General features: G+C 40.1%; 1 protein-coding gene across 4 annotated transcripts in view; it reads left to right on the plus strand.

The window, feature by feature from the left end:
• LOC127166460 (protocadherin-9) overlaps positions 1 to 15,049 on the plus strand; it is a 378,320-nt gene that overhangs the window by 8,523 nt on the left and 354,748 nt on the right. For 3 of the 4 annotated variants that reach the window (XM_051111732.1, XM_051111735.1, XM_051111734.1), the window contains exons 1-2: positions 6,909 to 7,499; positions 7,976 to 11,131. In XM_051111732.1, the coding sequence (XP_050967689.1) occupies positions 8,096 to 11,131 (3,036 nt within the window). In that variant the 5' untranslated portion in view covers positions 6,909 to 7,499; positions 7,976 to 8,095. Of the gene's footprint in view, positions 1 to 6,908; positions 7,500 to 7,975; positions 11,132 to 15,049 lie in introns of those variants that run through there. The other variant, XM_051111733.1, reaches the window with a different exon arrangement.

The following is a 15,049-nucleotide window of genomic DNA, read 5'->3' on the forward strand; positions in this document are numbered from 1 at the left end:
TTTATTGTGTTAGCTACCTGAATTTTTTAGTTATTTTTACTTAATCAAAATAACCCAACTACAGTTTGATTGAGATTAATTGGAATGCACAATGAAAAACCATGATTTTTGAAAATTGCTAAAAACAGAGTTATCTGTTTTTGGAAATAAACTCTTCATGTATGTTTCTTCATTTACATTTTAAGTATTAGCTTGTTTATTTGGCGCTTTTTCTAGGGGTTCTTACACTAAACTTCAGAGCTCACATTAAGTCACACAGGCTTGATTTTGACAACTTCTCAGAAAACACGAGGAAATGACACACACCAGCCCTGACGTCACAACACTAATGCCTTCCTGTAATAGCTGTTTTCAGGGATGTAATCACATTGTCATGACTGGAGGAATCAAATGTAATAATTTTAAAAATGAATCACCGAAAAACCCTTATCAGCTGAGCACCGATCTGAATATTGGAAGAGACACGTCCTACTCAACGTCTATTGGGGTTAAGGCTCTTGCCAGATCTGACTTCCTTTAGATTCCATCACGCTCGGTTCAGTGAAATCTGGACGCCATCATTGTGTTTTGGACGCTGCTTTGTTGTCCCAGTAACCTTGTATCTGAGTTGTAATGAGACTGTGATGTAAACTCATCTCTTGGCAGTGCCACATGGGCCATTGGTGAACATTTATCACTCTCTGGCCTGCTCTGTCCAATCCTGCACCGGCCCAGATTGTGCCTAAAGATAGCAGGAGTGTCCGGAACCCCAGAGATCGGCTCTCTCTCACCCTATCTCTCCTTTTCACACACTCCCACAGACACACACACAGTGAGAGGTAGATAGGCCAGGCTGGCAGCCAGTATGTAGTGGAGGAGAGCAGTTCAGAGAGCTGGACCGAACCATCATCTGGCCAAAGCCAAGCAGCCACAGCTACAGTCATCACCACACATGTGTGCATGTGTGAATGTTTATTTATGCATGTGCGAGACACGTTTTCTCAAATATCTCCGTATCCACGCTCTCAGAATGGCAGACGTGGCGCCTAAATTAGTCGGAAACTGTAACAGACAAGAACTCGGTTGCTTTTAAAGGTGCCATAGAATGGAAAACTGTATTTACCTTGGCATAGTTGAATAATAACAGTTCTGTACATGGAAATGAAATATTGTGAGCCTCAAACACCACTGTTTCCTCCTTCTTATGTAAATCTTGTGCATGCAAAAGACCACTGAAACAGAGGCGAAACCCAACACAACATGGACTGTGATGTTATAGTCGAGACCATTAATAGTTACGCCCCCAACATTTGCATATATCAGAAACAAATGAGGACAATTGTGAAAATGGCAGATGATGGAAATAAATGTTATGTTCCAGGCTGTGCAGGGGATGTACAGGGAAGGGTTGGTGTCTGTATTCAGAAAGGCACAGAAAACAAATAGAGTGTTCTAATATAATAACGTGAGCCACTAAAGAGACATGATTAGAAGATTGTTAGCGATAACCTGTTACATTACAGTACATAAGATTTTACTTACCACATAAACACAGTAAGGGGAGATGACTGAGAACGATGGCGAATGATTTTCAGATCCTAAGTACCACTGACAAGCATCTGATCTTGTAAAATGGGTGGTAAGTACTGCCGCTGTAGTATACACAGAGCATGTGCGCTCGCAAATCGAAAGTGAAAGTAAAAAGTGATTGTGCATTCAAAAGCAGTTTCAATGCCCCGCATATTAATAGTAGCTCCCTGATTAAATATATATTTTCCTCCCTGTGTTTCCTTCCTGCTGTGTGAGATACTGAAGAAAGAAAGAAGTTTATGTTCGGTTCGATCGGTTATTTGGTTATAACGATCGGTTATTTTCATTAAAATACAAAAAAAAATACATAAAATACATAAAAATACAATTTAAATACTTTTAATCTTAAACGCTTGTCTTACCTTGCTCTGCCTGAACTCTGTGTATTCTGACTCAAGACAGTTACGGTATGTCGAAAAACTCCAATCGTATTTTCTTATCCAACTTCCGAAAAATTATTTAAAAATCATCCTACATCACTGCAGAAGTACCAACTCATCCCCTTGTCATCCAAGATGTTCATGTCTTTCTTTCTTCAGTTGTAAAGAAAACATTTCAGCATTTTTCTCCATATAATGCACTGACATGGTGCCCCGATTTTGAACTTCCAAAATGCAGTTTAAATGCGGCTTCAAACCATCCCAAATGCGGTTGTAAATGATCCCAGTCGAGGAAGAAGGGTCTTATCTAGCAAAACAATCAGTTATTTTCATTTAAAAAATACAATTTAAATAATTTTTAATCTCAAACGCTCATCTTGCCTTTCTCTGCCTGAATTCTGTGTATTTTGCCTCAGGACAGTTAGGGTATGTCGAAAAACTCCAATCATATTTTCTCCCTCAACTTCAAAACTCATTTCAAAATCATCCTACATCGCTGCAGATGAACATGCAAAGAAGATCAAGCACCCTTAACAAAAAAGGTAAAACAGCGATATAGAGGAAGATTTTGAAGTTGAGGGAGAACATGAGATGGGAGTTTTTCGAGATACCCTAACTGTCATAAACCAGAAAAAAACAGTCCAGGCAGAGTAAGACAAGACGAGCGTTTGGCATTAAAAAGTAATTAATTAAGTAATTAAAAAGTATACAAATTGTATTCTTTTTATTAAAATAACCAATCGCTAGATAAGACCCTTTTTTCTAGGCTGGGATCGTTTACAACCGCATTTGGGATTGTTCGAAGACGCATTTAAACTGTATTTTGAAAGTTCAAAATCGGGGCACCATATCAGTCCATTACATGGAGAAAAATGCTGAAATGTTTTCCTCAAAAAACTCAATTTCTTTACGAGTGAAGAAAGAAAGACATGAACATCTTGGATGACAAGGGGGTGAGTACATTATATGTGAATCTTGTGGACTTCTCCTTTAACAATTTCATAAGTAATTTTTTCATAAATTCATAATTTTTTTCTCAGATTACAGTTGCAGATTACAGCTACAATTATTGTGTAATTAAATGACGTATCATGGTTACATGTAACTAGTTACTCCCCAGCACTTGGCGTTTTACAGTTTATTGCAGTTAGAGGTCACACTTCTGTTTTGGTTATCTTTTTGCAGTTCCACATTTTTATGACTTACAGTGACTGTGCACTTCTAAAGCCTTTCTGTAAATGCACTTGGTTCGCAGACGTGAATCTAACAAACCCAGCCTTGTCGCTTCGGGTTTGATTAGCTCTTTTTGCAGAGTTCACAGAAAGCCTGTATTTAAATTCACCAGGTCTTGCAAATGGAATCATGAGAAGTTTGAAGTGAAAAACCTTTAAATGTTGAAAACTGAAAGCACGCTGCATTCAAATTATCTTGAATGCAAAATTTAGCATGTTTCATTATCAGATTTTTGCACTTCATTCTCTGGCAGACTGAACCGAAGCAAAATTGAGAGAAGTGTAGAATATCCATTAATCATTCATTTTATAATTTTTTGAATATCTGAAAATATCTGTTTTTTATTCAGTGCTGTTGTCAGACTTGTTTTCAAAAAGTACATTTTCCAAAGAGCAGCGACGTTACAAATCACAAGACGTTTTAAAAACGCATCAACAATCACGCAAATGACATTTTGAAAACGGCAAAACTAGCTTCACCCAGTTATTGTACAGACGGTTCACTATACACACCTAATTGGCTTTAAGAAAAGTATTTTCATCTAAGATGGAGGTACTGTGAAAGTTCAGGTCTATCTGGCATCTAGAGAGTCAACGAGGTGTTTTTATATTAGTTCTTGTGATACAAAAGCAATGTGGTCCTTTTTCCTTTGGTCTCTAAAGAACACTTGAGCTAAATGCATTGAATCGTAAAGCATCTGGGAAGGAGAAAGCTCAATCTCTTTAAGAAAGTGACTCACCTGTTCACAAAGGAACTGCTCAAATATGTCAATATCTTTCAATATGTGGCTTTCTCAGTTGACCTTAGGGCTTATCTGTAATCATAGAGGATTTCATGAAAGAATTACACTTTAACAATGGATTTAATTCAGGACATGAGTTTATCTGTGGCTAAACTGCCTCGATAGGGGCAGGATGTTTTATCAATACATTTTATGTTTTGTCTTTCATAATTCATGGTCTCTCTGCCATAATAGGATTCCATCAATATACAATTGAAAGGTTGTCAGGTCTGCGATAATCCTTTACATAACCAATCAACAGCCTTGCATCATAGACATGAGCAGGTGTGCATTATTCATACAAGATAAAAAAGCAATGCAGAAAATAAGGAAAATGTCGATCTGAAAATCAAAGCTCAGCACTTATGGGACTCTAATTTATTGCAGTGGAAAAGCAAAACTTAATAGCTAATCTAATATCCATGGAAATCACCCCTCATACTTTCTGGCCTGGCCGTGTAACGTCACTGTATCTGAAAGGTCAAACCCACAACACACCCTGCATACACTGACCTCTGTGACCTTCATAAATTAATATGCTTGTGTTGTAATTTGCTGAAATAGTTTTATACAATAGCAAGATATTGAACAAGCAAGAGTTAGCTTTTGTAGAACTGGAGTTTTTATGAGAGACTCATCTTAAAGTTATTTTTAAATTGTTCATAGTATCATACAGATTTCTAAACCTGTATAACACAAGAAGGAATGTTTTACAACAATGAAAATCCACTGCTAACTGCTATTTACTGTACTGGAACTGGATAGAACCCAATTTAAAAAGAAAGGACATACATGCAATAAACATCTGGAATATTGCTTAATAATTTTATTGATTTATTTTTCAATTTTAGAACTGACATTGAAGGCAAAAAAGCAGTAACCAATACAATTAAAATGGTGAAATTATTTGAAATGCAATGTTTATACAATTGTTATAGGGTAATTCTACGCAAATGGTAACCTTACCATGAAAAAATAAAGTTTTTTTTTTTTTTTTACTATACTGATAGCACAGATGTCAACATTTGGTGGTTCAAATACCCATGTGAGGTCTCTCTTAAAGTTTTTAAAGCTTTTTATTATTATTATTATTAGGGCATGATTTTCCAAAGTCTGGTAAATGCTATTTTCAGGGTTGGCACATCCATAACAGTTCATATTCCTCGTAAAGAGACACATCAAAATGAAAATAAAGTAACAATTATATGTTCTGTGAAAAGCCATTGCTTCTCTATTTGTTGGGTATTATTGTGACTGGTTGTGCAATTTAATTTGCAGAAATCCTACAAAGTATGTAGTCTCTTTGTCACATCCATAACGCATGATTATTTCTCTTTTTTAACACAGAAAACTTGTGCATACACTTATTTTTCTGATTTCAATAAGGGTTCAATAAGGGTTTATTAAAATATAAACAGATGCAGATTGGTAACGCATACATTCTCTAAGCATTTATATGTCATAATGGACATGGATTTGCCCTATACTGTATTAAAATAAATTTAATTTCAATGTTTTTATATAAAAAGATAATAATTAATTCAGTATATTTCATGGGAACATGAAATACTATACGCCATGATGTATGACTCTTTACTAACTGCAGTTATGCCTGAGTCACAGTTGTTGAGTTTGAGGAATGATAGATTGGCCCAGGTTGTCAGCCAGCCAAAAAATACCTTCTTTACTCCTGTATCTCCCCTTTTTCCTTTTAATCTTTCCATCCCTTCATATGTCAGTGTAAGAAAAAGCTGATAATAATTTTCAAGAACCTGACTGGCTCTTCAGTCCCTCTTTCTTTGACCTAACAAAGCTTCTGCACTCTCTCACACACACATACACACCTGAAACCTCGACAGGAGTGTCGTCCCACTTCAGCTCTGTGTATGAGATGAGAGATAAGCGCATGTGTGTCGTTTTCGCCTCTAGATGGTGCTGTTTACCACAACTCAACTAAGCACGCTCCGCTTTCCCGATGGTGTCCATCTCTCTTCAGACATTCAGTCTAATAAACCTTGAATAAAATAGATCAAAAGATTTTAGATCTGTGCATATAGTTTTTTATTACTACTAAATATTTTAACCTTGTTACCATTCTTAACGGAAAAACACTGCCACGTAATTACACTGCTGAATTTCACAACCGAATGCCTTTTAATCAAGACGTATAAACTAAATAAACAGAATTTTGCAGTGCAGATCACATAGTCACACAGTGACGAAGCATTATAGGAATCATTTGGGTGACTATATTTATAGTTCCAAGCTGTTTATGCCAGCTTATGCTAACTGTTTATGTTAATATACCAACCTATACGAGTTCATAACAATCTGTTTAATGCTGTAAAATGTACTGATGACACAAGCGGTACAACGAACTGCCACATGATGGTTTAAAGCTCATCAAACTAACTTTGTCGATACAACAGTTTCCGTATTAACAATTATACACGGTGTGTCAGGTAATACTCCTACCTACCTTATAAACATATAACTTAAGACAAGCATAGCTTTAAGTATACACTTCTCATTTGCATTAGTCTATTAGACTTTATCTGTTTTGAAACGGTTTTTGTCGCTGCATAAGGATGCTGCACTCGTTAGTACTCCAAATAACTGTCGGTCAGAAGTGACAAAACATTTTCGCTTTGTGTTTGGATTATTTGACACCGTGATGCTGTAAACAAATACATTAAATGATCTTGTGCGTTAATGAGGTGAAATGGAACCGCACATCGAAGCTCCTCATCCCGCAGCCCGCAGAGTCTTTCTGAGGCTTTTCGCTCCGTCTCAGCAGCGCGCTTGAGTGACGTTAACTCTAACCAATCACATTAATCCCCCTCCCCTCACTGCGACGTTAATGAAGAGACGGGCCAATCAGCAGCCGAGGGGGCGTTCCCCTGTGGGCATACTCGGAGTTAGTGCGAGAAATTCAGTCTGGGGAAGAGGAGAGAGCGAGGATAAGCATCCCAACACATCCCACCGTTTGGACTTTTTGTCATTCAGGTGTGCGCGGCGAATCACGCACAAGACACCGGGACAGAAGCCGTGGATTTTCTTCCTGACTGAGGACTGAGAGGGAAATGATCTGATCACATTCGAACTTGACTCTTTTTCTCTGATGGGATAGTTTATTGTTGATATTTGAGCAGAACAGGTGCGATTCATAAGGGCTCCTCCGGTAATGCGGAATGACCGTACGGGACCGTTAACGCGCGCGTGGATCACCTGATTCATCACCGACCACCGCATTCCGCGCGTCCCCGACCGCACGTTGATCTACGGGGGTAAAGTTCATAAAGATTGTCTGATCGATTGCTGTTAAATCAACATTTCCCCCTAAAACCAGCTGTGCTGTGAATTGGATTTTTTTTTGCCACGACTGAAATAAATAAGTATTCACTGACCTATTCCTCAAATCAGTGTTCAATACGGATATCCTCATATTATACTGGAGTCAGATCATTTTTCTGACTGGTCGAACGGATTTGTCACTATGTGCGCGAATTGGTAACGCGAGCTCACAGTGAACCGAGGTAAGAAAACGCATGCATGCATGCATACACCCAAACGGGTTTGCATGCAGAATTGATGTCCTGTCTTGTTTAAAACACTGTCACTTCTCGTGCATATGCTGTTTAATCACAATAAGAATAATAATTAGATTAAATCCCAAATGCATGATGTGTAACTTTGAAGGGGATGACATTGGAGACATTTCATGTGAAATGTCTTGAAAGATGATGCTGAGTGCTTGACTGGCTGCATTATTTTATCCAGAGCCTCTGTGTTTGCACAGGGAAATGATTACAGTGAAAACCAGGCTGTTGTGGTGGTTAGAATGGATTTGAGAATTATTATAACTCGAATGCAATGCCACCTTTATTAACCGGACTATAAACACTTGATTTTTTTAATACATTGATTTTAATGGATCATTTGTTTGTTCTTTGTCTTGAGTGTTGAGTATTATGGCATTCATTGTAACATATTATAATGTTGTGTGTTGTAGGGTCGTGTTTGGCTGCTCTTTATCTACAAATGTAAGGCTCTGTGAAACCTTGGCTCTGACAACACCATATGGAGACAACTGTTTGAATTAAAGCAGTGGGAACACGCGTGAACTGCTGTCATGGATTTAAGGGATTTTTTCTTGTTGGCAACATTAGTTGCTTGTTTCTGGTTAGATCCCACCATAGCCCAAGAGCTCATTTACCCAATTCGAGAAGAGCTACAGGAGAATGTTCTTATTGGAAACATACCAAAGGACTTGAACATCTCTCATATGAACTCTGCCACTGGGGCTACCAGTAATCTGGTTTACCGACTTGTGTCGAAAGCAGGTGACACCCCGCTACTTAGAGTGATGAGCAATACAGGAGAAATCTTTACCACCTCCAACCGTATCGACAGGGAGAAACTCTGTCCTGGCCCCTCTTTTGAAGACAGCGAGTGCTCCTTTGAAATTGAGGTGGTCATTTTGCCCAATGACTACTTCAGATTAATCAAAATTAAAATCATTGTCAAAGACACCAACGACAATGCCCCCATGTTCCCCTCACCTGTGATCAACATTTCAATTCCGGAAAACACACTCATCAACAGCCGCTTCGCTATTCCCTCTGCCACTGATCCAGATACCGGACCCAACAGCGTACACAAATATGAGCTGTTGAACGGGCAGAGCGCCTTCGGTTTGGATATTGTGGAGACACCAGAGGGCGAGAAATGGCCTCAGCTTATCGTTCAACAGAATTTAGATAGAGAACAGAAAGATACTTACGTGATGAAAGTCAAAGTGGAGGATGGCGGGAACCCACAAAAATCCAGCACTGCCATTCTACAGGTGACCGTCACTGATGTTAACGATAACCGACCTGTCTTTAAAGAAAGCCAAATTGAGGTCCACATCCCAGAAAATTCTCCCGTCGGCACATCTGTAGTTCAGCTGCAAGCCACTGATGCAGACGTGGGGGCCAATGCAGAAATCAAATACATGTTCGGGGCCCAGGTGTCTCCGGCGACACGGAGACTTTTTGCTCTGAACTCCACTACTGGACTCATAACAGTTCAAAGGCCGCTTGATAGAGAGGAGACTGCCATTCATAAACTCACAGTGCTAGCCAGCGATGGAAGCTCGAGCCCGGCAAGAGCCACCATCACTATCAATGTGACAGATGTGAACGACAATGCTCCAAACATCGACCTGAGATACATCATCAGTCCAACTAATGGTACTGTAATGCTTTCTGAAAAAGATCCAATTAACACCAAGATTGCCCTCATTACTGTATCCGACAAAGACACAGACGTCAACGGCAAGGTCATTTGCTTCATTGAAAAAGATGTTCCATTTCACCTCAAAGCAGTTTATGATAACCAGTATTTGTTAGAAACATCAGCGTTGCTTGATTACGAAGGAACCAAGGAGTACATTTTCAAGATCGTTGCTTCTGACTCCGGAAAACCTAGTCTGAACCAGACGGCCCTGGTTAGAGTACGGCTGGAGGATGAGAATGACAATCCACCCATTTTCACCCAGCCTGTCATTGAGCTGGCGGTCATGGAGAACAACCAACGTGACATGTTCCTGACAACCATCAGCGCCACCGATGAGGACAGTGGACGGAATGCAGAAATCGTCTACCAGCTTGGACCCAACGCATCATTCTTTGATCTAGATCGCAAAACGGGAGTGTTAACCGCATCCAGGGTGTTCGATAGGGAGGAACAAGAGCGGTTCCTCTTTACGGTCACTGCTAGGGACAATGGCACCAGGGCTCTGCAGAGTCAAGCTGCAGTCATCGTGACCATACTGGACGAGAACGACAATAGCCCTAAATTCACACACAACCACTTTCAGTTCTTTGTGTCAGAGAATCTGCCTAAATATAGTACAGTTGGAGTAATCACAGTCACAGATGCAGATGCTGGTGAGAATGCCGTGGTGAGACTCTCGATCCTCAACGATAATGAGAACTTCATCCTTGACCCAGATTCTGGAGTCATAAAGTCCAATGTTTCCTTTGACCGAGAGCAGCAAAGCTCCTACACCTTTGACGTCAGAGCTGTGGACAATGGAAGCCCTCCATGTTCGTCAGCCGCCAAGGTGACCATCAATGTCATTGATGTCAACGATAACCCACCCATTGTCATCTACCCACCATCAAACACTTCTTTCAAACTAGTGCCGCTGTCTGCGATTCCAGGATCAGTTGTGGCCGAGGTGTTTGCGGTGGATGGCGATACAGGTATGAATGCAGAACTCAAGTACACAATTGTGAGTGGTAATGCAAGAAGTCTTTTCAGAATTGACCCCGTAACAGGAAACATCACGTTAGAGGAGAAACCCACGGTTGCAGACATTGGCCTCCACAGGCTAGTGGTCAACATCAGTGACCTTGGCTATCCAAAGTCCCTGCACACTCTTGTCCTTGTTTTCCTATACGTTAACGACACAGTTGGAAATTCCTCGTACATACATGACCTCATCCGACGGACAATGGAAACGCCACTGGATAGGAACATTGGCGAGAGCAGTGAGACTTATCAGAGTGTCGACAACCTCAAAACCATCATTGCCATCGTAACAGGTGCTATGGTAGTGATCGTGGTGATCTTCATAACAGTTCTGGTGCGCTGCCGACACGCCTCGCAGTTCAAAGCGGCTCAGAGAAAGAAGCAGGGCGCGGAGTGGATGTCCCCCAACCAGGAGAACAAGCAGAACAAGAAGAAGAAGCGCAAAAAGAGGAAGTCGCCAAAGAGCTCCCTCTTGAACTTTGTCACCATCGAGGAGAACAAACCCGACGACTCTGCCCACGAACCCATAAACGGAACCATCAGTCTCCCGGCTGAGCTCGAGGAGCCCGGGATTGGACGCTTTGATTGGAATGCCACCCCTACTACCACCTTCAAACCCAGCAGCCCAGATTTGGCCCGGCACTACAAGTCTGCTTCACCCCAGTCGGCCTTCCACCTCAAAGCTGACACTCCGGTGTCTGTGAAAAAGCATCATGTGATACAGGAGCTGCCACTGGACAACACCTTTGTTGGAGGCTGTGACACGCTTTCCAAACGTTCCTCCACCAGCTCTGATCACTTCAGTGCCTCAGAATGCAGTTCACAAGGAGGCTTCAAGTCAAAGGGGGCACCTTTGCACACCAGACAGGTAAAAGAACACTTTTACTGGTCTATAAGTACTGCTTATAACTGCCCTGCTCAGTACTGAAGTGCCTGTGGTAGCTAACTTGCTCTGAGTGATACATCTGTGATGCACTATGTAGAATGTAGAATTCAAAAAGCCCCCCGTAGGTGTTCTCATATATGACCAAAAAAGTCGTAAATATTGTATGTGTTTTATATGAAACTAGCAGACCCAGGCGAATTGCTATTGTCATCATCTTACCACATGCATTTCTGTGTTTTTTCTTTCTTCTTTTTTAATTTATAAACCTCTACTTCAAACAAGTGCTGGATAAGCAGTTGGTTTAATGGGTGAGATTCAAAAAGAATCCAACTTCTCCAATGAATCCTATGAGGCTAGATTCAGTTTAATTTCACTGCTCTGTCATGGTCCAAAGATGCAATGTTCTGAGAGTTTGTGAAAGAAACATTTTTTTCTCGCCTGTCTACTTCGATCACCATTTTCTCATTTCGACATCCAAACTCTTTTGTGGAAAAAATGAATTCGACTCTAGGCATTATCAAACAAATCATCACTTGTATGAGTAACCACTGAGTTTGAATCTTGTTCTTATTTTCTCCATTTGTTAATTAGCATTCTCTATGATACCAGTTTCTTAATTAATCTTGGACTGCAGTTAATCTACTAATCGAGAAAATGTGCGCACACAACATTAAACATTATCTCCTGGTTCATTAAATCCAATGGCATCCGAATACTAAACCAATAAACTGTCTCAGACATTTAGTATAGAACAGTGTTCTCTTTCGGTAGCTGTGCATATTTCTCAAAGACAGAATAAAGTGCTCAAAATCGCAAAAGCGAGTTGCCAAGCACAGCATCTCATAGTATGAAAGCCAGATGATGAGAGAGAGAGAATTGAGGGAGGGTGGGTAGGAGGGAGGGAGGGGAATATTACCTTTAGGTGGCACTGTTGTTCTGTATGGCATATTCTGGCTATGGGCCAACATGCAGTGTGTATGTGTGTGTGTCTGTAATGCATGGGGAAGAAGTGGGGGGCATTTACTCGTTCTCTCTCTGTCGCTCTCTCTCATTCACTCTCTCTCTAGCTCTCGCTCACTTTTCGTCTCTCTCTGTCTCCTTGCCTTTCTCTTGCCCTTTTGTCTGTGTGTGTTTGTGTGTGTGTGTGTGTGTGTGTATGGGAGCATCTCTCTCAGTAAACAGCTCATGTCTAATGATGGACTGAATACACAACAGATTGGTAATGGCTGTTAGAGATGTATAAGATAAGTACTGACCGTTGGAGAACAAACACATACACACTTGTTTACTTTTGTTTTGTTTTTTAAATAAGGTAATTATGATACTAATTATTACTACAGACCAACATCTGGGGACAATTTTATGTTTGTAGAAAAAAAAAAACAACAACTTTATTTATGTTTTTTTCCTCCAGTTGAAGATATAATTTTGTGCTTTTAATTAAGTATTTATTTGTTAAAAAAATGTTCTACCTTTTTCATGAATTATTATTGTTATTATTATTATTATTATTTTTAATGAATGAATGTTTTCTTAGTTCAGGACATAATGAGCTTTATTTCACTAGTTCACTAACTGGCAATTTTATGCATAAAGTATAGCAAAGTAGACTTACAAACATAAATGTTTAGTTGCTATATTTAAATGCATGTGTTTAAACTGTATTTAGATACTGTTTCCAACCATAGCTCTTATTGATTTTGCATGTTAAGGTGAATTATACTTACTGCAGACTAAGCTTGTCCCAAACTGTAGCCCTAAAAGAAAACATTTGCATTTTTTAAATAAAAATAATCATTGTTTTCTTTTGCGTGAATCGCTTTTGCAATTAAGGACATCCCTGGATGTCCCTAAAGGGAAGTTTTGTCAGATTTAGCTCACTTCAGAGGATAAATTTGTCCACAAAGTGTAGCTACAGTAAGTATACACACACAAGTGTGTGTGGAGGATCATTAATATTTTCCTTAAGCGTGAGAGCTGTATAAACAAAAGCTTGTCTAATAGTGTTTTCGAGTCTGGAAGATGGGGGCGTCTGGGTTGGCTTGCGCTTGTGTGGGCGGTCCAGATCGCGGACATGCGTCGGGGCAGGCCACACAGGATATGACCCTTCTATAGGTTACACTGCAACTCATCCCGTTCCCCTTCCAAATGAGAACATCAAACGAGTGCGGTGAAGCATTTCAAAAGGTTTTTCAATGAGATTTTGGATATGCAAAGCAATTCTCTTCCCTTCTCCCTGTCTAAGCTCCGTATTGTAGGGAGAAAGAAAGGAGTACACCAATGTAGAACGACAGATTACATAATGAACTGCAATCCAGGCCAAGAGAGCGGCCTCTGCAGCTACTGTCCTAGTGGGAACCGTGCTGTCGTGCTGTACATGCCTTAACGAATGACTCAGTGACCCAAAACAAAAGCTGCCACTGTAAGCGCAGAGACAGATGCCTGTCAACGCTGTAGATGGATTGTACCACACTGTGAAATGCACTGTTCGCTCAGTCCAGAGGGGTCTGTGTTTGAACAGGGGTTGCCCTTTGTGTCTCTGTCTCGATCCTTTAAAGGCCATTGACTGTGCGTTTCCTCTCTAAAGCTCATAGATAGTGGGGCGGCCTCCATGCAGAGCTAGTTAGCAAAGCTAGAGGCACATCAGTGGCAAGCTTATTATGGCACCCAAAACCTCTGCTGACAGCCATAGGGCAATTATCACTTGGCCTTTCTGTTCACCGACTGAACTGAAGCAGTGCAAACAACAATGAGCACATGCAAACTTGCCTGATAGTCAGGGGTGCAGTGAAATTACCATTTTGTTTTGCTTGACCACAGTGCAGTTAAAAAAAAAAGTAGGTGGCTGTGTAAAACTACAGCTTTAAAGGGATCGTTCACCCCGAAATTAAATTCTGTCATCATTTATTCATTCCTTCTATGGAAAACAAAAGGAGAAAAGTCAAAAAGCTCCAGTGTTTTTTTGCATCATAACAGAAGAAAGAAAGTCATACAGGTTTGGAGTAAATGTTGACGGAATTTTCATTTTGGCAAGAACTGTTCCTTTAAGACTAAGCAGACTTGCATCAGCGATTCATTAGGCAAACGTTTATGCATTTATCCAAAGCTATTTACGTTGCATTTAAAGCTTGCAATTTGTCAGTTCATGAATTCCCTCAAAATTAAACTCATGACCTTGCTAGTTCCATGCTCTATTCTTTGAGCTATAGAAACTTGTCGAGTCACATAATTACTAGTCATGAGCCAAAATGATTTGTAAGTGCAATAATATGTCCTCTGGACTTTTCAACATTGCTTCTGATAATAATATGTAGTATAGAAAAATTTCCACCGTGCATCTAGGAATCAATGCTTATCATTCCTTGCCTATTTCTCTGTCACTTTACTAGTGAAATTCTATCATATAACAGATACAAATTGCTCACCTTCCAAAGCACTCATTGATGAACAGCGCTTATTGCAAAATAATCCAAGCAGGCCATTTATTTCTCATTTGTAGTTTTTTTATTGCATGGGGCAAACACACGCACGCGCACATCACGGTTCGATAGCTTCTCAGGATGGAGGCGCATTAAAAAGTCTATTACGAAGTGCATGAAACATTTAGGTTATTGATTAAGCGTGCATGCATAGTGTGCAAGACTTCGCTCTGCGGGAAAACTCCTCAACAAGCCTGATTAATAAACTCAGTTGGAGAAATTAAACTGGGAAGTGACTGCTCATAGCAAGCCAAACTCGTACAAGCATTTATAAGAGCTATTGCGCTTCATGCTGGAGAGTTGTCTCTCATACTGCGAGAAATTCTCTTACATCACATCTATCAGATTCAGATTTCTTATCAAGTCTTTGTCTATAAATACAGATTCTTTGAAAACCTCATTCATATGTATCCGAGCCCCG

The sequence above is a fragment of the Labeo rohita genome, chromosome 6 (assembly GCF_022985175.1).
Source record: "Labeo rohita strain BAU-BD-2019 chromosome 6, IGBB_LRoh.1.0, whole genome shotgun sequence".
Taxonomy (NCBI): domain Eukaryota; kingdom Metazoa; phylum Chordata; class Actinopteri; order Cypriniformes; family Cyprinidae; genus Labeo; species Labeo rohita.